The sequence below is a fragment of the Microtus pennsylvanicus genome, chromosome 7, assembly GCF_037038515.1.
Source record: "Microtus pennsylvanicus isolate mMicPen1 chromosome 7, mMicPen1.hap1, whole genome shotgun sequence".
Lineage (NCBI taxonomy): Eukaryota > Metazoa > Chordata > Mammalia > Rodentia > Cricetidae > Microtus > Microtus pennsylvanicus.
The window spans coordinates 117,031,045-117,054,381 of NC_134585.1; the positions used below are offsets into that span (position 1 = coordinate 117,031,045).

The 23,337-nt window shown below is 48.5% G+C and overlaps 1 protein-coding gene and 1 long non-coding RNA gene across 3 annotated transcripts; one reads left to right on the top strand and one right to left on the bottom strand.

The window, feature by feature from the left end:
• Positions 1–987: 987 nt before the first annotated feature.
• Acp6 (acid phosphatase 6, lysophosphatidic) lies at positions 988–18,661 on the bottom strand. Of its 2 annotated transcripts, XM_075981835.1 has the most exons (11): positions 18,100–18,661; positions 11,692–11,820; positions 11,449–11,579; positions 11,054–11,130; positions 8,084–8,171; positions 7,590–7,722; positions 5,575–5,675; positions 3,511–3,606; positions 2,075–2,240; positions 1,434–1,589; positions 988–1,315 (listed from the first exon to the last, which is right to left on the bottom strand). In XM_075981835.1, exons 1-10 carry the CDS (start codon positions 18,295–18,297, stop codon positions 1,452–1,454), a joined length of 1,257 nt encoding a protein of 418 aa, XP_075837950.1. In that variant the 5' UTR covers positions 18,298–18,661; the 3' UTR covers positions 988–1,315; positions 1,434–1,451. The 2 variants fall into 2 exon arrangements, with proteins under 2 accessions (XP_075837950.1, XP_075837949.1); XM_075981834.1 differs by having other exon boundaries at positions 988–1,589; positions 18,100–18,650.
• Positions 18,230–19,184, top strand: LOC142855147 (uncharacterized). The gene is made up of 3 exons (XR_012911417.1): positions 18,230–18,329; positions 18,641–18,721; positions 19,131–19,184. It is a non-coding gene; the product is annotated as an uncharacterized LOC142855147 (long non-coding RNA).
• Positions 19,185–23,337: the final 4,153 nt, after the last annotated feature.

A 23,337-nucleotide genomic window follows, 5' to 3' on the forward strand; every position in this document is an offset into this window, starting at 1 on the left:
CACTACCTGTAACAGACCTGTCTGATCTGGGCAACTCCTCAACTGAGACTCCCCTTCCCAGGTACTTAGTTCTGCCAAGGTTAAAATAAAATCTAACCAGAACAAGGTTTTCATTTCTTTGATTAGTTTTCTCCTAAAGTAATTTTTATTTTTGAGGCTATGGTGATGGAGATTTCTGATTTTCTGTTATTGTTATATAAAAAGGCTACTGCTGTCTGTATGTTGACTTTCTATCCTACTTTGCTCAGTGTTTTCTGGTGAGTCATTGGGTTTGCTAAGTGCAGGACCATGTTGTCTGCATACAATAATCTGGCTTCTTCCTTTCCTATCTGTGTGCCTTCTGTACCTTATGGCTCTAGCTTAGGCTTTAAGCACCACACTGAGTAAACAGAGCGGACACATTTGTCTTATTTCTGACTTTTCAGAGTCTCCTCATTTACTGTATGTTAGCTACAGATCTGTCATATGCAGTCTTTATTATGCTGAGGTATGTTTCTTCTAGTCCCAGTTTCTTCGAGGCCTTAATCATGAAGGAATGTCAGACTTCGCCTGAAGGCTTTTCAGTATCTGAGATGATTGTGTGATTTCTGCCCTTAGGTCTATTTAAGTTCTGTATGATATTTATTGATGAATGTTGAATTTGACTCTATTATTCCCATGCTTATTTAGACTAAGACAGAATTTCCCGAGAAGGATCTTGGCTTGTCTGTGTAGCCCCTACCAGGAGGAGCAGGTCTGTTTCTATGTTCAGAACATGCACATAATACACTGTCATAACTTAAAAAACACTGCACTAGGGCTGGAGAGATGGCTCAGAGGTTAAGAGCACTGGCTGCTCTTCCAGAGGTCCTGAGTTCAATTCCCAGCAACCACATGGTGGCTCACAACCATCTATAATGAGATCTGGTGCCCTCTTCTGGTGTGCAGGTGTATGTACAGACAGAACACTGTATACATAATAAATCTTAAAACAAAAGAACACTGCACTGTAAGCCATTGATTTACTGATATTTGTCTCTCATTCTATTACAACAACTTAAAGGCAGAAGCAGCCATCTTTCTGATAGCCACAATGAGAGCCTGAGTAAAGCTGACAGAAGAAAAGAGCGTCAAGTCCCAAAGCTCACAGTTCCCCAGGTTCACACCAGTGCTCTTAGAAATCATGTCATGGAGGTGGAGAGATGGCTCAGCAGTTCAGAGCACTGGCTGTTCTTCCAGAAGATCACATGGCAGTTCACAACCATCTCCAACTCTAGTTCCAGGAGATCCAACACTTTCTGCCTTCCATGGGGCACCAGGCACAGGTGGTTTCAGACTTACATACAGGCAAAACATTCATACACATAAAGTAAGAAATTGTGTCACAGAGTAGAAAAATCCCTTTTGATGAACATGATCCCCTTTTCTATAAAGACGCTTTATTTAAAAGTCACCTTGTCTGGGTAAACACGTCACTCTCTGAGTTCCACCGTCCGTGCTTGGGAGCAGAGTGTGTGGTATTTTTCTGGGCTTAAAGCATAAGCCGACATGGCGGTCAAGAACTTGTCCAGTGGGCAGAGCTTGTCGGGGCAGCCTCTTGGCACTTGTTCCTGTGGAAGGAACAGAACTCAGCAGGTCCTGGAAAGCCTAGCTGAGCTCTGGCCCTGAGCTGGAAGAGCTGACAGTCCCATCCCCGGACAGTACTCAGCTTCTCCAGGACATCAGCAGTGATGGGTTAGCCAGGACACCAAGATACTGGCCATGAAGACACTCAGTGGCTTCCTAAAATGGGCCTCACAGATAGGAGCCTGGCAGACACTCTCAGGAAGGCTGGAGAGTCGCCCTGTTCCTGGAAGGAGTCTGTTACAGGGCTGAGATGTGGCCATGCTATACCCTGTGACTACAGGTCAACTACTGCCCTCGGTTCCATGGGATTCAGACGGCTGAGGCTAACACTTGGGACACCACTGGGCCTGAGACACGCGACACTAATTCAGGCGTGGCGGCGGGGGGGGGGGTGCGGGGGGGGGGAAATGGGACACAGAAGGACAGGGTTGGGCTTAGCCACCATCCAGCCTCACCTCAGAGATCTTACCTCTCCATGGTAATAGAGCTGCACAAACCACTCCTTAGATTTCTGGTGCTGGTAGAGTTCCATGGTCAGGTCAACAGCAAATGGAGGCCATTTGCGGTCAAAAATCCCCAAGGCCATTAGGATAGGCATGAGGGTGACGTCATGTGTGGCATACAGGTACATCTTTCTGCAAGAAGGAAACAGTTAAACGGTTCTCCACAATTGCTTGCTTCGAGATCAGGAGGCCAGGACGTTGCCTGTCTCTGCCTCAGAAACAAGGGGGCAACTAGCAGTCGGCTGCGCTGATTTAAAATCCACTCTGAAGCAGATGGTGAGGACCCTACTCCTACTCTCTTGTCTCCTGGAGAAGGACACCTCCCCCCACCCACTCACCCCCCACCCTAGGAGTTTCAAAGGAGAAACAACACCTGGGGCTCAGGTGCTACCTCTCTTCTTCCTCTGGGCCTGGCCACCCATGACTGATGTTCTTCTACCCTTGGCTACATGTGTGTAGTGGGGTTTGGAAATTGCAATTAATTTCAAAGGAATACTAAGCTGCCTGGTCTTCAACACATTTCCCGAGGAGTTTCAGTCAGTCAAACAATAAGCAAGCCACCCTTTAGGGTGTCTGCTCGATGCTAGCATGTCTCTCTTCAGGACGACCAAGGATGTTACTGGCTCTCAACCTAGGAGACTGGCACCAGATCCTTCCTCAAGGTACAAGGTGGAGATCAGCAAGGCAGCAACAGCATGCTAGATACAGTGCCGCTGCAGGTGTGTGGTGGACAGAGAGGGATGCAGCGCTGTTAGAAACCCTGTTCGCCTCTGAACTCAGGTCCCTGCACCTCTCCACAGGTGTGGCAGGTGCTCAGCCCTGTTATCTCCTCCCCATCCATCTCTTCACACCCTAACAGTACTTCAGCATCAAGGGGCATCTCGTGACAATGCAGGCTCTGCCTTGGCAGGACTGAGACGGGCCTGAGACTCTATCTCCAGACCACAATTTGCTGAGCAAGTGCCCAGGACACATGACATTTCAATAGAGGATCCCAGGCTCTGGGAAACTGGGGACGGAAGCCCATGAGCTGCTTCCAATGTTTTCAAATGTACAGTGATCCTACCTTCCGTACACCGAATAAGGGACTTGAACTACATCATCACTGTTTTGGACTATTAAACTACAAACCAGTGCGATATTCATGTATCCAGTTAACCGGGGTGATATCAATTTTTTAAAAAGAAAGGAAAAAATAACTTTGAGACATTAAACTAAAAACATACAAGGAGAGCTATAGCAGGAAGAAAAGTAAAAGTGTTGTGACCTGCTTGGGGACCCTGGTGAGCATTCTCCTGCAGCCACTGACAGCTTGGCTCTTGACCCATAGTCCCGGAGTCCCTCCCTGCAGCCAGAGGCCCCCGCAGCTCTGCATGGCATAAGCGTTCACTGTGCTGGGTACCTGGTCTTGCTGGGTGGGGTCGTGGGGTCCACAGCTCTGAGCAAGTTCCCCTCCAGGATGTGTAGGAATGGGCCCACTGCCATCTGGATACTTTCCCTGTGAAATATGAATAACATTCGGGCACCCAGGAGGCATTCAGCACCCAGGAGAGGCATCAGCTCTGCCTCTGAGGACCTCAGCAGCACAGTCGGATGACGCAGAGAAAAAGATAAGTAAGGCTGGGACCACAGCAAGGGCGGGGAAGAAGAGTTTCACATCAACTTAGAGACTTCCAACAATAACAACGTCAGCTGTCCTCTGACTTCCACAAGCGTGCACAGCGTACCTGTGCATGTGCACACACACAATAGATCAAGGTGGAAAAAAAGAAGTACACTTTGAGGAACAAAAGAGCAAAGTTGGGAAGGGCGGAGGTTAACAAGACTAAGAAACCCTGAAAGGCCCCTTGGAAAAGCACCTGCTGACTGTCCCTGCATGCACTCCACCTTCTGGAGCCTAAGCATAGTGAAGTAGGGACTTTAACTCTGTGAGCTCGGAGCTACGCCCTGCCTCTTTCATTCTGGGTCATCCTGTGACCATCAGTGACTGCAAGGCAACACATATCCTCTCGCAGTACCGAGCAAAGCAAAGCAAGGCTGACAAGGGACAAAAGATTTACTTGTGAGTGCGCCTCGCACTTCTTATTGGGGTGGGGGTGTCCAAAAACTAAACCAAAACCTACCGCTCGTAGGAGCCCCGGTACTCAAGCGCACGGAAGAGAAGGATGCCGACATGAATGGTGTAGATCTAGTTTAGAAATTACGGCTACCTCTGTAATTGAAGGAATGCGGCATGCACCTGCCGGGTACACAGGCCAGACCCAGACTGCATTGCAATGGCGTGCCATTTGTTCTCGAAGAAAACATCAGTTTTAGCAACTGATAGAAATGGAAAGAACGACGGGTCAGAAGAAAGCATGCCGTGCTGTGGCCAAATGACGAAGCGCCTGCCTGATCTCATAAAGTTTTACTAGAACACAGCCATGCCCTTTTGTGTGTGTATTACCCAGAGCTGCTTCATGATGCATAAAGATGAAGCTGCGATAAACCAGACACGGCCCACGGAGCCTGGGGTATTTGCCATGTACGTGTGGACTGGCAGAAGGGAGGGCAGTGAGCGGCTGTTTAGGTCTGGCGGGGCCACTTCATGAACAAAACCTGGAAGCTGTTGAGTCCCAGGGAGTGGCAGCTGAGTAGCTTGGCTGGAGAACTTTGGGAAGCCCAAGGCTGCTGCACAGATGGGCATGCTGACTCCAAGCCAAAGCGACCTGGGGCTCTTTACTCATGCAGCAGAAACTGCAAAATCTTGAACAGTTAACTGTTCCCCTCCCCCAGGACAGCCCCAGATTATCCGTTCCCTTTACATTAAATGCTTCCAAGCCACCTATTCTTAGTGCAAACTGAATGCTCTTAATCAGAAGAAAAAGGAAAAAAGAAAAAAAAAAGCAGTGGGCATTCCAGAACAGAATCTCAAGTACCAACAAGACACAGCAGCAAACAGGTCAGAGGATCTGGGACCAGGTCCTAGCTGTGCCATCTGCCAAAGGAGCCCAGGAAAAGTAACCAGCCCTCTCAGTCTAGCTCTTCCTTCCAAGCTAGGGACCAAGCAGGGCTTTGTGGATTCTGTCTAGTTCCTTCACCCGTGAAGGTAGCACGACTAAGCAACACCTCGCACCCGGCGAGAACAGGGAACATCTGTTAACTGAGCTGTGGTCGACAGACCGCAGCGTATGATCCCACCTTCCACTCGCTGCACTCGCTCTTGTGAAATGTGAAGCAAAGGGAAGAGTACGAGACTCAGACATGGAGGTCCAGGTCAGCAACCCCGGCTCAGAAGTGAGAGCAGAGGCCCTGGGGTAGGCTAGCCCAGAAGTGGAGGTCCAGGTCACTAGCCCCGGCTCAGAAGTGAGAGCAAAGGCCTCTTTCCACGTTGATGCCAGCAGGCAGGTGTGAAGTGGCCTGATGACCCCCCCCCCCCCACTGACCAGGTATGACTTAAGGAGAGCCCTCACCTGTGGTCTCTCACCTGTCTTCCTGCTGCAGCACGTACAAGGCTGTGTCCACGGCTCTCTGCTCGATCATCTGGGCAAACCTCTTCAGCGCTGGGCAGCTGCAGAGGCTGTGCACCTGTAAGGGTCACCAGCAGTGTCACCGGAAAGCACTCCCTGCCTACAAAGAGTGCCAGTTATGTCCCCAAGACCCTTACACCTTTGTATTAATTAAGATCTATAAGGCATAGATTTTTTTTAAAGATGTATTTATTTTTATTTTATGTGCCTTGGTGTTTTGCCTACATGTAGGTCTGTGTGAAGATGCAGATGCCCTGGAACTGGAGTTACAGACAGCTGTGGGCTGTCATTGGGAATTGAACCCGGGTCCTCTGGAAAAGTAGCCAGTGCTCTTAACCACTGAGCCATCTCTCCAGCCCCATATAGGCACAGGACTGTAAAGAAAGCTTCACACCCCATGATGGCTCCCATGCACTCCAAGTTTGAAAACTACTGATAAACTATAAGTCAAGGAATTAAAACATTTCATTTGGTTGTTATTTCCCTAAAATGATTTTAGAAACTGTATGCCATATAAATGCTTTTCATGAACCTTTGCCATATAACCTTAAACTCACTACACATAAGCACGAGGCACAGGGATGCCTGGGAGGCATCGTTATTGTCGTAAGACAAGGAAAAAGACCCTGCATTGTCTTTGGGCATCTGGTCTTTCAATCCACAGAAGGGGTCCTACTGTGTGGCACTATTATTGCATGATATGTAATATAAATTTCAATGCGTTTTAATAATATGTACACATTACACAAAATGTTATATGCATTCATAAAATGTAATACATACAATATATTTTGAGTCCATAAAAAGATTCTATGGTTAAATCAATTTGAGGAAAACAGACTAACGGGCTAACCAGATTACTTTACAGACATCTTAAAATTTTACATTGACCGATGTGTGTGTGTGTGTGTGTGTGTGTGTGTGTGTGTGTGTGTGTGTGTGAGTGCCGGGGTGGAGGGATGCACTGCTCCACTGAGCATGCAAAAGTTTGAGAACAGCTTGTGAGCATCGGCTCTGAGGTTTCTGGGAACCAAATGCAGGTTGTCTGGGTTTGGAGGCGAGCATCTTTACCCACTGAGCCACGTCACCAGCCCAAGACTCAAACATAAATATATTAATACATCTACACATACACATATATTCTAGGCAGGATTGCACTATGTAGACCAGGTTAGCTTTCTACTTTTGATCCTCCTGCCTCAGCATCTTAAATTCTGGGATTATAAGAATATAATATAGAAATGTGGACCATGCCAACTTAGATTTTAAAATATGCTGATACTCATACAGGCCTTTCAAAAGTGACACAATAAAGATGGACCCCTAAAGTTTTGGACCCTAAGAAATGCTAAATGTAAAACTGTCAAGTAGAACCTGGCGGGTGGCACCCACCTGTAACCCAGCACTCAGAGAGGAAGAGCTGGAGGCAATTCTTAGATACTACACATCTTTAGACACTGTCTCAAAAGAAGCAAAGCTTGAGTTGGGAAGACAGATCGCTAAGGTGGTTGCCATGCAAGCTTGAGGACCTGAGTTTGACCCCCTGAACCGGCTGTGGTGGCACAAGCTAACAATTCCAGTCCTGGGGGGTAGAGACAGGTGGATCCCTGACTAGATCAGTTAGAGACTATCTCAAAAACCAAGGTGTATGTGCCCTGCAGAAGGACACCTGAGGTTGTCCTCTGGCTTCCATACAGGTGAGTATATACACATAGAAAAATGGTATGTATATTCTTTACTATACTCGCTACTTAGCCCACTGGAAGCCCACTCTCCCAAACACACACAGGTCAGGTAATGTCCTGACCCTGGGTGAGTAGTCATCTAACTTCCGGTCCCTCCTTGGGTGTCCACATCCATCCTACATGCAGATCCTATTACAGCAGCCTGTAGACAGGAGGGCTCCCAGGAAGCTAAGTCACCTCATTCCCACAGCTCCCAACCCAGGACCCAGGGGAAACAGCTCTCCCACCTGCTCGGCAGCCACATTGTCCAGGAGTAGAAAGAAGTCCACTTTGTCACCACTGCTGATGCCCACACCTGCCTTCACCTTTTCCAAATCCTCGGAGATCCCTGGCTGCAAATTGGCAGTCTTCTTCCGGCTTCTGCCAAAACCCACAAGAGATTAGTAATTTATAAAATGTACTTTGTTCAGCGTTTACGATCTCATGTAATCCTTACAACAATCTAGTGTGGCTAGCAATATTATTCCCATTTTACAGACAAGACAATTAGGGCTCTAAGAAGTTAAATGACTTGTAAACATAAATCAGCAAGAATTAGGGCTAGAGTAAAAGACTAAATTTTCCAAATCCTCTTCTTTTGTTTCTACCTATTTTACTAAAACCCATGCATAACTCAGATCTGTGTGGGAACCCCATTCTTTCTACTCTGGAATAGTTTCAGTGTACCCCAGAAATGCCTGAGCAATGGCAGACGCTAGCAAGAACAAGAAAAGCCTGTTACCTGGTCTTCTCTCTCAGGCCCCAGCAGTTCTGATAGTTGGGGTACAGGACTTCGGAGCTCGCCTCATCGGTGTGGATGACGACCGATCCTGGAAGGGGGAAGGAAACACCAGTGGTAGGGGGCCTCAGCTCCCTCTTCCAGGACCGCTTCTGCCTTCCCCATCTCTTTGTCTACAGAGCTGATCTAAGTGGTCATTCTTAGGTGCAGTTCCTGCGCTGATTCTGCCCACAGCTCTCCAAGCACTGGATAGAGGAGCAGCTTTGTTCTGTTTAGCATACGCCCTCCCACTGGGCTGCAGACCTGGATCAGACCAAAGCTTCCAACTCATTCCCAAGACACAACCAGGACCAGCATGTGGGCATTCCAATACAGACCGGCTGGCTTGACTTAATCAGAATTGGGTTATTTTCCTGTTTCCCGCAATTCACTTCCATAGGCCAATAGGGTGACCTATCACAAGGCTATCCCCTCAGCGCAGAACCCATAGGGAATCAAAGCAGAGGGATTCTTGGATTTTCAAAGCAACAGAACACCCTTCACCACCACCACCACCACCCACTCATTCCCACACAGCATAAAAAGAAATGTGTTAGCGCCCACAGCATGGGGGCTCAAAGCAAAGCCCAGGTACGCTAGCATCCTTATTTCTTGTAGTCCCTGGGACCCCTCTGCAGGATTCTGGGGGCTTGTAGAAAGGAACAGGTAAGGTTGGGCACGGTGGTACGGCAGTAAAGGCAGAAGGACTAGCTACTCAAGACCAGCCTCCACTATAGACTAAGTTTGAGGTCAGTCTGAGCTCCATGAGACTATCACACACACGCACACACGCACACAGGCACTTGCCACCAAACCTGGCCCTCCGAGTTCAGTCCTCCAAACTCACATCACGGAAGGAGAAAGGACGTGTACACATTATCGTCTGTCTCCACGCATGCACGGAGCACAGAATCACACAGAAGTAAATTTAAAAACAAAGATCAGACAAAATTATCAAAGGCTCCGCCCTAGACATCCTAGATGTTGCACATCCTCAAAGACGCAGCTGACGAAGGGGACAAACATGGACAGCTGGGCTTCAACCCCACCTACACCATCTGCAGATCCGGGCTACTGGGCAAGCTACTCAGCCTCTTTCTGCATTACTTCTCTGATCTGTAAAAGGAGCTGACGGTGTCTGCCCCACAATATGTGCCGAGTTCTTAGGACAATGCTTTATGTGTCAGGAGAATAACCATGATGGAAACCTCTAGCATAACCACGAACCCACATCCGTCCGCAGTCTCCTCCTGACGGCAAGATATCAGGACGTAGCTAATGGGAAGTAAGGCACACCTGAGCAGACAATCTACATTTAACGCCCGACAGCCAAGTGGGCAGATGGACGCTCTCCGGCTTCCTGAACAGCCCGCTACCCTCTACCGTCTCGGGCACCCCAGGGCTTCCCTCCTAAAGCCATTCTGCAGTTGCACTGTCCCGTGAGTGGCAGTGGCTTCTGCCGTTCTTGGTACTGAGAAAGGCACAGATTATCCCCGAGGGGAGTCCCACTGGGCTTCCAGTCATTCAGGGAGTCACTATCCCAAGGTAGCTGGTTCCCTCCCTGCTAGAACCTGGGGCATCCTCAGTCTGCAACCTGCCTGTGGAGAAAAGGGGCCCCAGGTGACTCAGAAGCCTCCTCCCGAGTCACACTGACTATTTCCGGGAAGGGGACATTTGCCTTTTCGAAGGTGAGCAAGGGAGGAACTTTCGGAAGGCCAGGCCTTGTGGATCATTTCCAAGCCTAAGGGTTGACAAGGAGCAGCCTGCCCTGTTTGCCTGGCTTCCTAGGCACACAGTGTGTGAGGCGGCTGGCTTCAGCCAGGGTGAGTAGCAACCCCCAAACCAGTAGACGGGTCAAGTCCAACCTCTGGCCTGATGGTCCTACTGTTCTTCAAAGTTTTACAGAAACTTTATTTCCATTCAAGATACTTCTAGAAGCAACAGAACAACAATTTTTGCTACGTAGCAGCGATTAGTACCCTAATACCTGTTAGAGCGTACCAGTTAGGAGCTGATTATCTGAAATTCAAAGGAGTGCTTCCATGTGGACTTGAAACAATTACAAAAGACAAAAGCTCGCCTCATTCGCTGGCCCAAGGCCCTGTTAGGGTTTGAATCTGCAGCTGTGGTTTGAAGCACAGGATCCTGTATTTCTGAACACTTGCGTTCCCTAGAGGAGAGGTGAGGTGTGGGCACCTGGGGAGCATTAACAAAGTGGGACCGGGCTGTGGTTAGATGCGTGGAGGCAGGCCTCTGCAGGTACACCTGCCTCTGGCTCGGCATGTGTCCTGGCCTGTCACAATGTGCACACTCACCACCTCACACTGCTGTCCTGCCGGCACACCTTCCTGCCACGGCAGCCTCCCCTCTCTCTGACAGCGCAAGCCAGGAGGTCTGGCCACATCCATGTGACGGTGGCTAACATAGGTCTCACATGGGATCCAGAAAGAAAAGAAGAAATACACCCCTCACAGACAGAAAGTTCTGGAATTGACTACTGCAATCATTCGCTGATTAAATGTGTTAAGACTCAAACTCAACAACCTTCTCAATGAAGGAAGGCTTCATAGAACACGGCGGATACAACCTACATTGGGCTGGGGGTTATCATTAAGATCAGAGCCATGACAGCAGTCTTAAGCTCCAATTAGGGGTGGCCCTTTCCCTCTTTCTCAGTAGTGCCTTACTACTGCCCACAAGCCTGGACAGAATTACCTCTGCAGCTTATGTGGAAGCCCGAGGAGTCAGGAGGCAGAGGTGCACCCAGTTCCTGCTCACTGGGGAGGTCAGGTTGGCAAGGACCCCTTGCAACATGAACAACTGGAAGTCGTATACACAGGGGATGGAGAGAAAAGGCGCAGAGGAAGGGAAAAGGCATTGGAGACGAGAAGAGCTCCTCTGCCACAGGGGTGACTTTTTGACCCAAATACGAACCTTTCTGATGTCGGAAAAGCCCAGCCAGCAAACACCGAGTAGACTCCAGATTCCGTAATATGTTGGTGGAGCGGACACTGGGAGGGAAATGAACATGCAGAGGCAGAGATGCTCACATGGGAACGCAGAATGGCTGGGGATGGAGCAGGTGTAAACCTCTCAGAACCACACACAGGACACCATGGGACGGAACGGAAACCTTTCCTCCCTACAGCCTGGCTGCTCCCAGGGCCCTGACCGTGACCTTCAGTGATACTCGCCCACGGCAGCCTACGACATAAGGTAAGTGCACGGTAGCAATGTGTCCCCCAAACCACCGTGGATGAGAGCAGGGGTCAGGACGCTTATGCATGCGAGACCGCAAGTGCGTATCTATCTCCTTATCTAGGACTCACAAGACCTCTTGCGGGTTGAAGACAGGGGAAAGGAAGGGAACATCTTCCATATAGTTCTTCCTCAGCCTCTCTCCCAGGTCAAACATCTGCTGCATGCCCACCTTGGTCAGCTGCCCGGCAAACACGCCACCCTAAAGTGGGGCACACAGAAAGGGAAGATTGGTCAGATAAAGGCTAGCTCACCTCAGAGAAAGTCCCCGCGGCTCTGCAGCGGGCTTCACGGAGCAGGGAGGCATCACTTACCTTCAAGGTGGTCTTGTGATATTCAGAGTCATAAGGAGAATGAGGTTTCGGGCCACCAGCTAGATCGGTGACGGTGATATCAAACTGCGTTTGAGGTGGGATCTCTAAAAGCTTGGGGTTCCACTCCACCTGGTGTGGCCATTAAAAAAAAAAGACAGAGTTAAAAGAAAGTTCTTGAAACTGTAGCCCTAACACCCATGGCCTTGGGATGATGTGACTGGAGTCACCTGACATTAGGCCTGCAAACCTCCCCAGGGAAAGCAAGGGAAGGAGCCTGTACCTCCGACTAAAGGAAGAAAGGACCATGCCTTATTATCCCTGGTATCTTTAGCTCAGGTCTTCTCTGAGACATACTGAGACTCACAGCGCTGCTGACCCGCTAAGCCCATTCGACCGAAAGGGAGAAGCAGCCAGGCTGCTTGGCGTGCAGCCGCTCGGTGACCAAGTGAGGGAATGAGTGAGTGGGTCCGTGAATGAATGAATGAAACACGATCTCAGGGACTGCCATGTTAGTAACAACCTCTAAAGAATCGAGTGTGGTCTCCATGCTCCACAGCCACACTCAGGACTCCGCGGGAAGCCCAGCGTTACTACTGCCTATTTCTGGTTCTCTTCTCTGTTTCTGAAACAAGTGGCTGCCATCTACAGACACCTGTTTTTTCTCCTCGTCTTCCTTCAGTCCTCATAACCTGGCTCCTGCCTGAACTGGATGAGTTTTCAAAGCAACACAGGTCTCACACCTGACCCATGCGACTGTTATCTCTGCGGAGTCAGACGTGATGGTCTTCCAGTCTCCACCTTCCTAACACTGCGACCCTTCAATACAGTTCCTCGTGTTGTGGTGACCCCAACCACAAAATTATTTTCATTGCTAGCTTATAACTGTAATTTTGGTACTGTTATGGACTGTAATGTAAATATCTGTGTTTTCTGATGGTCTGAGGCGACCCCTGTGTGAAGGTCGTTCGACCCCCAGGTTGAAAATGGATGTTCTAGTCCATACTCGGACTCCCCTTCCCAGCCTACTGATTCTTTCAATGTGAACCCCATTACACATTCTAAAACTCAAACCTCTGACTCGTTCCTGCCCCGGTCCTTGAAGCAAACTCCCATCCACAGCACATAACCAAGAAGCTGTGGCCAGGGCTCTGTGCTTACACAAGTTTCTCTGGCTCTTTAAAAGCCTTCACCAAACTGCACCAGGCAAGTTGCCTTTACCAGTCTGTCCTGTTCCATAGACAGCTTCTGGAGAAGAGAGACTGAGTCATCCACTGGGTTACGAGTCTGGATGCTATTATCAGCTCCCAGAGCCCACGCAAGACACCCAATGTCAGGTCACCTGATCTGGCCTTTCCTGGGTTTTCAGAGAGGAAGCCAGCCATGGCACAGCAGGGGCGGGTCTGTCTTCTAAGATGCCAAACACGGCTGCCACAGCTCAAAGGCCGGCGCAGCTCTTCGGGCTGCAGAGTCAAAGTTGCAAAAGGAATGACATTTGCCAGGGATGCAGAGACGCAAACACCTGGGCTTGTAGGAGGTGAGCCTCAGAACAGGAGATAAAGGCGAAAATTGCAGCTTTTCCAACAGAAGTAGGAGCAGGTGCCCAGAGCCCCAGCCACCCGGCACGCGAGCGGTAGAGAGACAGGCGCATGGCTCCACAGAGTGGTCCTAATGCCAGTGCTGCACGTTACAATTACCACTGACACACACGTCAGAGAGACCTAGAAGTTTGCATCTAAGGCAGCAGGAACAGAGGAAGTGGGCAGATACAAGCTCTGATGGGGGGGGGGGGGCGGAGCCGGGAGGTAAACAGGAAGAAAAAGGAAGAATATGGCTTTGGTTTCAGCTTGTGTGGCTACTGCAAACACCCTGTCTAAAACCAAGACAGAGCAGGAAAGCAGGAAAGGTCAGGGGTCAGGTTAGGGTGAGCAACCCCTGTGTGCTCTGGGGACTCTCAGTACATCCCGGTGAGTCAGATCTGGCTGTTTCAGCTTTCTCTTTCGCCAATTCTTTCGGAGCTGAGAGTAAGCCTTCGTGTTGGTTAAGTCCAGCAGTGTGGGGCACAGAACCTGGGACACAGGCCCCGAGGTCCACTCAGATTCACCTCTGAGCACAGAGGACCCTTGGTGTGTCCCAGCAACAATCCTGGTGTTCAGGCCATGTGGAGTCGAAGCACACGATCAGATTTTCATGCACGGATGATATATCCATTCATAGACGCTACCCACCTCCATTACCACACACTTATCCTCATCCCTGTTCAGTTTCTAGGAGGTAAAGACGAACTCAAACCAGTTGAGCATGGCGAAGGGATGCTGCGGCCAGACAGCCTTGAGTCCAAGGCCAACCTGAGCTACAGAACTGAGTTCCAGGCCAATCTAGGCTTCAAAGCCAGAGCCTGTTTCAGAGGATGGGAGCGGGGGAGAGACTAACTTGATAATTTTACTTCATATATACATATACATAGATGCATATCATCTTTAAGGAGAGTGTTAGGGGTCTGGAGAGATGGGTCAGTGGCTAAGGTCACTTACTGACCTTCCAGAAGTCAAGGATTCCCCAGCATCTTACAACCTCCTGCTATGGTTGCCAGGACAGACTACGTGGCAACAATTACAAAACTAAGATTACGTTTGCTGCGTTTTCCAATTTCTGCTGGTTTATCATCATTTCAGCTTTCCCACAAGCCCTTACAAAGTGCCATTGTTTAAGAGGAGACAGTGTGCTGACTAAGGGGATTTAATGCTCTCTGGCCTCCAAAGTCACCAGGCAATCTTGCGGTGCACAGACACACACGAAGGCAATCAAACAGACACATAAACTAAAAGGAAAAAAAATCTTAAGAAAATTAGATGATAGCAAAACCTAAAATATAATTTAAAACAACTAATTCAAAGTAAGCAGGGAGGACGACAAGCAAGTGTAGGGACAGAAACGGACACAGCAGTATGGTTCCTGCAAGCTGGAACCCGGCTCGGCAAAAAGCCACATGCTGATTGTGGGGGGCTGCAGATTCCGGACTAAACTGTACCGCAAGAAAAGGTTAAAGATACAGGCAAGACAACCGCTCGGGAGAAGTACAGCACCCCTAAAGCTAACAGACACATTCCTCCCATGGGGTCTCCTAAAGAGGACAGTGGGATGTGACGGATGTCTTTCCAGCTGTCACAGCGGTGAGTTCTGTGGACGGTTTCTCCCTGCTCCCTCAACACCACAGCATACCCGGGGAAGGCAATTCCACAGTGGGATGGACAGGACACAGCCCAGGGAAAAGAAAAAGGTACAGAAAAATATACCAAAACCTTCCAGGTGAAGATTTTAGGAAAAAGCAATGGGTTTTAAACCTTGGTTATGCTCGAGGCATCACAAGGAATTTTTAAGTTGCTGATGTCTGAGCCTCCTTCTGGGCCAATCACATCTGGATATTTATGGGGTGGGGTCTCCACTTCTCAGCACTATTGAGCCCAGATAATTCTAAGCACCAGAGAAGAGAAGCTCTTACAGTGTCTGGACACACTGCACCAATTAAATCTAGATATGCAGGAAGACTCAGGCATGCATACTGTGTGTGTGTTTTGCCTGCTTGTGCATTTGAGCACCACATGTGTGCCTTGTGCCCACAGAGCCCAGAGTGCTGCGGTGCTCCTGGAGCTGGACATACAATTTTGAACAGCTAAGCAGATGCCGGGAACTAAGCCAGAGTCCTCTACCACAGAAGGAAGTGCTCTTAACTTCCAGAACCTCCTGGGCATCAATACTACCCCAGCGGAATTCAATAACTCGCCAGGGTTTAGAACCATCATCAACCCAGAGGAATGAATGAACTCGCACATCGTTCATAAACACTTCTCTAGGCTGAGCTTTAGGCAGGAGTTAAGCAACATAGCATACTTCCCGGCTCATCTATACTGTCAAAGACAGACATGAACTTAGCGAGGAACTAGGGTGGGCTGCACTTATGTTATAAAAGGGGGTTCCCTTGCCACTGTCTGGAGGAAGCCAGGGAAAAGTTGAAAGCAGAGCCAAGAATCGGAAGGTCAGAAATATGTTCAGCGAGTTCCATAATTTTATTTCCAAATCTTTTGGCAGGACAGAACAACTGTTCCCCAATCCTTAAGAAAACAAGTCAGCACACTGTCTCCTCTTAAACAATGGCACTTTGTAAGGGCTTGTGGGAAAGCTGAAATGGTAGTAAACCAGCAGAAACTAGAAAATGCAGCAAACCTAATCTTAGTTTTGTAGTTGTTGCCATGTAGTCTGTTGTGGCAACCATAGCAGAATAAAATAAGGCTAGAAATATCAATAACCATGGATATTGGAAAGACTCGAGAGAAGATATCCAGAATCAAGTCATAGGAGGCTGAGGGCAACTACGCACAGCCAGAGAGTTGGTTGCACCCCTGGATTTTAGGCACAGAACCTTATCCAAGAAAACCAGACATGTTTAAAGCTTCTTCTACCTAGGGCTGGAGAGACAACTTAGCCGCCAAGAGTGCTTGCTTTGAGGACTGAAGTCTGTTCTCAGCACCCATACCACGTGGCTCATAACCACCTCTAGCTCCAGTTCCAGGAGATGTGGCTTCTTCTGGCTTCTCAGGCACCTGTGTGCACACATGCGTGCTCATCCTCCCCCTCCCACCAATCATGTTTAAAAAATCAAAATATCAGCCTAAGTCTGCAGTGCATGAGTGGGAAGTTAAAGCAACAGTTCTCAAACTGCAAAGCAAGGCCGTGAAATTACATTCCACCTTCTGTAACTATATAAAGAAAAGATTATGAGCCGGGAACTGGTGGAGCATGTCTTTAATCCCAGCACTCGGGAGGCAGAGGCAGGCAGATCTCTGTGAGTTCAAGACCAGCCTGGTCTACAGAGTTGAGTTCCAGGACAGCTAAGGCTGTTACACAGAGAAACCCTGTCTCGAAAAACAAAACAAAACAAAACAGGAAAGAAAGTAAAGATAAAGAAGCCGGGATTCTCATTATCTCCACCACGAAGGTGTAAGATTCCCATCACATAATCACTGGTATGTACACACACACACACACACACACACACACACACACACCTGAAAGGATTTAAATATTTTTTCTTTTTTTACAGTTCAAAATGAGGCTGGAGTAATGTAATGGCTGTCTTTCCAGTAATGAATTGAGTGGGATTGTTTCTTCCAGTTCCCTCAACATAGAATGGTAACATCTTGTCAAAGCATGTCAACGAAGCCATTCTATGCTAGAATCCACCAGTACAGGTTGATCTAGATAGGTACTTGCAGAGTCTGTATACACTGGGTCCAGATCTAGACAAACTTTATTCTCTGCTGTCACTGATAACATCAATATATCTTCCTAACACTCTATAATAAGAAGAAATAGAGAAGAATAGGGGTACAAAGAGATGAAGCATGTGTGGACAAAATAATAATAATAATAATAAAAACTTTAGAGATCTAATTTTAAAGGCCCTATGTGGAGGAGGTGGGGAATCAAAGAAGCAAAACGAAAATTGCAGTACCAGACAGAAAGTGGTGTAGCCATAAAATTAAGAGCCTGCTAGAATGTCTTTATGTGAAAGTCACCTGGAGGGTTGATTTTTTCACCTGTGACCCTCTTTAAAGACAGGACCTTGGGTTGCATGATACGAAGATAAAATTCATAGCATTTCAGCAAGCAGATATGATTATGAAGAATATAGAACAAATACACATTCCAAGGGTAAATCCAACACGTGGGGCCTTGGGGACTTCTGGCGTCCTATTCTTTTTCACCTGACAGGCAATCGTTTTTAAAACAGAAAGCGAATTACTTGTGTTTTAATCATAATTATCTTGATTTATAGCCATAAGACTAGCTAATTCAGATTTCTAAACCTAAAACGTAAAGAATCCCAAGATAAGGTCCTCGTCACCAAAAAGACTTCATGAGATCTCAAACGGGCTCCAGCAAGCCATGAGAAAATCTGTAATAAGATCTGGTCCCAAAGGCACCAGCCTGTTCTGCGCTGTGATAACACTTAGGGTGACTCCTGGTACAAAGGTCTCTGCAACTAACAACCAGCAATAGAGCCACTTACAAGGTCCGCTGCACCCTTAAGCTCACCAAAACACAGAACCGCTAAATGCGACCCAACTCCACGTCCGCCTAATTAGACTCTGCCTTTAAAACAAGATGCCCTGGGCGTGCCTATGCATCTTTTAAAAGTTAAATTACACCTAGAAACTGAAAGTTTGGGGGAGCTGCCCTAGCTAGGGAGGCTTACAGACTGGTGGAGGGGGGGGGGGATGAGGATGGGGAAAAGGGCTCCGGGCCACAGCCCGTTTATTGCTGTTTTCCTCTGGTCTGAACCCAGCCAAGCCCCTCTGCGCCGGGGGTTGGGGGTGGGGGGAATCCTAAGTAAGGTACGTCGTCTCTCACCTGTTCATCCAGCGGGAGCGGCTTGAGCGGACTCCGTGCCCCGTGTCGAAACACAACCTGCACCATTTTCAGCTCCAGTAGGCTGCGGTCCACTGGACACTGGCCATCAGGCACCCGATGCTCGGCCAGAGCCACCCGCCGCTGGTGGAAACAGTAAGCCAACGAGGCCAGGACGCCCACGGGGGCCCACACGCGCATGCTAGAGGCTCTGGAAGCTGAGGCTTCAGCAGGTACGGGTGCTCAGCAGCCTCCCCCAATCTCCCAGGGACTGGAGGGCAAGCACCACCCAGCCTTCAGAACAAGCGACTCCAGCTGGGCGACCCGGCGACACTCTGGCCCGAGGGGCGGGACGCTGGTGGGGAGAAATGGGAGGGAGCAGAAAGACTGCCTAGTAGTTTAAGCCCAGGCGACGCCGGCAGCTCCTGCTGCAGACTCAGCAAAGACCTGAAACTTGTACTTCAAAGCAGGTGGAGTGGAGGCTGCAACAGCAGAAGCCCACATTTTATAACTAAACTCCCGTGCAATTTCTTGCCCTGCCTAGGACCTGCCCCCATCTAAGTCAGCGGCACAGGAGCACGGGAAAGTGAGTCCGGAGACTTCGTCCGACGTGGAAACTCAGCCTGTAAGAACTACAACATCCACAATGCTGCGCGCGGCCGAGGGCCCTTAGGGACGGCAGTTCGGCAGACCGCCCCCTGAGCTGAAAGTCTTGCCCCTCCACCCACCCCCTCTTCAGCCCCCACTCCAGTGGGCCAATCTTCAGGCTAAGGCAGCTTAAGGGCCCCAGGCAATTAATGGGAACTTCTGGGTTTTTTTTCCCCCTTGCTGGTTTGCCTGGGGTGAGTAGGGAGGAAATGAGGGTGAGAGGAGGCTGGGTTAGGATTTGGGGTGGAGGGAGCGTAGTTTGGATGTGGAAAAATTCCCTGAAGTCCTCAAAACAAGACTGCTAAAGCCAAGATCTAAGACATCTATCTGTTGCGTATTTATTATTGTTATTATTTCTGAAGCTACCTTTTCCCATTTTGAGCTAGGGATGTACTTCATCGGTAGAGCACTCTCCGAGCATGCGCAAAGCTTTAGCGCGGGAGCCTGGGAGCGAGGAAAGAAGGTTGCTTTAGGTTAGAGCTACTGTTATGCCCAAATCTGCAGAGTCCCCACAAAAGCCAACAAAGGAGACCGAATCCCATATGTAAAAACAAAGAGCCTTTATTTTAATCAAGTTTGCAAACTCGGTCTCTCCACACGTCCAATTTATTGGAGTATTCGGAGAGCCCCGAGCTCAATCACAATTGGGTTTTTACAGTAGTGAAGGTGGGAATGAGGAGTCTCTGAGGTTCAGGACCCCTGATGGGCTAACGTTTGTCTAGGGATGTCCTGGTGAGGTGCTCCTACAGCGGTTGGAATGTCAGGCACTTCCTTTGAATGGTCCGCTCTTGGGTGGGGGTTGGGTAATCTCAGCTTGTGGTGTTTTCCTGCTACCAGGTATTGCTTCAGGGTAAACTACTGAGCCTCTTATTTAAATTCATCGATGGCCAGAGTCCCAGGTGATAATAGTTGGAAGTAAAGAGCTTCCTCTGTGACCTGCCCAGACTTAGTTCATCACAGCTGGCCCCCACAGCTACCAGAGTCTTATCAGGGGAGGCGGGGAGGAATGGCTGCGCCGGCTGGCTCTGTTGTCAATATCCTGAGGCATTCTAATCTTTTAACTCGGGCACAGTATTCTTGACTTCAACTCCGAAGTCAATCTCAAAGCAAACCAGTTAGAAACAGATTTGAAGTCTGTTACGAATAGAAAGAAGAGCAAAGCAAGAAGGAGCAAAGAGAAAGACCAAACCTTGGAACATGGATGGCTGTGGGCTTCTTACAGAATCGCCTCAGCAGATTAGAAACCATTTTGCACAGAATTTAGGCCAAAAGATTCTGACAGAGAGAATAAGAAGCCCACAGCCAAGCGTGGGTTTGGGCTTCCCAGACGAGAGTCGGGGTGAAGTGTCTTAGCAGTAGCCACGAGTACAGCTTTCGTGCCTCTGAAGATCCGTCTGGAAAGGCTGCTAGGAAACTTAATCTTCTCCTTTTCTCTTTTTTGGGGGGGACTACAGGCTCTCTCCAGGGTGCCTTGGGTGGATTAGTCTGATAAGGTAAACCTAGGAGCCCCTTGGATTTCTAGGAAGAATCTTAGAAGAGTGTAGACTGGGAAGGGAGAATGGCCTTAAGCAAATGAGAATTTTGTTGGAATTCCTGCTTCACAGTTGGCAACAGTTTTCCGCCAGACTCTGGGTGAGGGGTTCCGGTTTCTTCTTGTGTCCCCATAATTTCCCTTGTCCTTCTGTCCTAGCTCAGATCCATTTCCGTCAATTGGGGCTTACCTCATGTGTCCACCACCTCCCAGTAGCCAGTCAAAGTAAGTAGGTTGGACCCTTTGTGGTAGAAGCACCCCAAGGGACCCACCTCTGGATACTGCACTGCTGTAATCAGACACTGAATCTTCGGTACATGAACTTTGGGAGAACACTTAGATCCAAATCATAGCACAAGACAAACTAAATCTTTCAGCATTATCAGAAAACGCCTCGGAACCTGAGCAGTGCAGTGTAACTTCCGACAGCATAAGGAACGTGGCTTTTAGACGCGTGAGGGAAACAAGGAATGGTTTCAGTACAGACAGGTCCCGGGGATGGGCAGCTTCAGCCTCTTTGGCATTCTTAGCACGCTGGAGAGCCTGCGAGGTAACGGAAGATTGATAGCTGGCTGCCCTACTTCCTGCCGTGGTAGACAACGCAACCCTAGTCCACACCCTGCTCTCTGGCTTTGTTGGCATTGCCTAGGTAAGTGTCATGGGCGCCTTTGGCCTGAACAAGCAATAGTAGTGCCATCTGGACAGTGGGGGAGGGTGAGATGAAGCCGCAGCAGGTGAGGCTGACGAATGGCAGATTCCATGTGGAGGAGCTAAAAGCGGTTTGCCGGCACCCAGGAGGCCTGTCAATATTTAGAGTGCTCTGTGCACTGTACTGTACCGTAGTGGTGGTAGGCTGGAACAGAAAAGAAGGTGAAAAGTCCTGAAATCCGGAAACCATGCCCTGGGGACGGACCCAGGAGGGCTCTGAGAATGGTTATTTTGACCCTAGTTTTACTACAAGGGAGGGCTGGTTTGAGAAGCAAGCTGTTCCCCAAGGAAATTTTCATGAAAGTTGCGCTTAATATTATTTGAAATTGCGTGTTAGCCATGAAATTAAAACACACACACACATTTGCTGCTTTGTTTTCAGTGGTTAGCAGATGTCTGATTCATTGTGAGTACTTGTTAAATACTGATTTAGAAAATGCTAGACTATGTCATAGGATTAGTGTAGAGGTCATTGACTATTGCGCCATTATTGCTTCCTGCATAAATCTGAGTAGTTGATTTAGAGCATGGTATTAGTGCTGGACCAAATATCAAGAAATATGAAAATTACTTTCCCTTGACTTTTGCCTTGATGGTCTGGAAGCCAGGAACCTAATTTGCAACCAAACTATACTGTAAATTTATTTTTTTCCTCCATGGTGTGAGACACTGTGGATTGGAAGGAAGCAGAAATGGGGCCAAGTCAGTTGGGAAGCTGTGGCTGAAATCTGGCTAGGAAACAGAGGGAGCCATTAACAATGGAAGTTTAAGGGAGGAGGGGCGTGGAAGGAGGGGTCAAGGATAGCCCTTGAACTTTTAGTCATGTGACAGCAAATGACGTCATGCACCTGGGAAAGAGGTTAAGCAGAGCCTGGCAGGTTAACTTGGGTTGTATAGTTTAGGAGGTACTTGAGGTACTTGTGAGGCATCTATGTGGAAATGCCCTCTCTGTGGTTGGTGAGAGAGGTTGGAGATCAGAGTAAGGGTGGCCGAGGAACGTGTATGCGGGAATTCTCTGTTCATGGTTTATAGCTACAGGAGCTTGAGTAGATAACAATCTTGGTGCCCGTACGATGGCTAGAGGTAAAGAGGCCTGAGATACACATCTCTCGAACTCTCTGTTCAAGACTTAAGTGTGAAAGAGAGCAAGAAAAGAAGGGTTTTAAAAAGGAATAGATACTGGATGTGTTTAATTCAAGCACTCAGAAGCGGAGGCAGGCAGGTTCTCTTGAGTTTGAGGCCAAGGCTGCAAGGTGAGACCCTTTCTAAATTTCTAAAATGGAAACAAAAAAGAAGGACTGAGCAGCAGTGTCAGAGGGAACGGAGAATAAAGTGATAGGAATGGAAGGCCCGTGGGATTTAACAGCGGAGTCATCTTAGGCGGATGCAGAGAGAGCGGCCTCGGTGAAACCTCAGTGGGAGTGTGTGGGAAGGTAGTGACGACATCATCTGGCAAGTGAGCAGGAAAAGGAGCGACAGGCATTCTTTTGAAGAGAAGTTAGTGTTTAAATGCAGATAGACACAGAGCGAGGCTGAAGATGGGATGGGATAACAGGTTCAGAAAACGCTTAAGAAGATGGAGCAAGATGAGAGATGAATTTAGACCACATCATTAGGATCAGATGGAGAGATTACATGTTCTCTATACAGATGAGAGAAAGAATGGGCACCACAGGGCACATGGATAACAGGAATCTAAGGAGCTTTTTTCTTTTGATAGCTTCTTCTTCTTCTTTGTTTTTTTGTTTGTTTTTTTTTTTTTTGAGACAGGGTTTTGACAGGTTTTTGTGTAGCTTTGGGCTTTGGAGCCTGTCCTGGAACTAGCTCTTGTAGACCAGGTTGGCCTCGAACTCACAGAGATCCATCTGCCTCTGCATCCTGAGTGCTGGGATTAAAGGCGTGCGCCACCACGCCCAGCGTTCGATAGCTTCATTTCCCTGTAAAGCAGCAGTATATTGGTGGGGTGGTGATTGATACTATTAATGATTTGAAGTACGGAGAAGGTGAAGAACCTACTGTGGAGAGCCCAGAACAGCTGACTACATGCTATGCCCACACCACAGAATTGCCTGAGGGCATTTGGGATTCAAGCCCATCCGTGCCATTCTGGATCTGAGTCAGCCAAGGGTACCCTGTTGGTTTGGATAGAGTAGCTCTTCAGACCTTACTATGAAAACTACCGGTGGAGAGTCAAGGATTTCTCAATCGATGCTGAGATCCTCAGACACTCAAGCCCATTACAAAAAAACGGGCTAATATTTGCAAAATCCAATGTACCTGTTCTTATCACTTCAAAACGTCTCCATCTCAATTATAATACCAAATACGATGAAGATGTATGGAAAGTAGTGGTT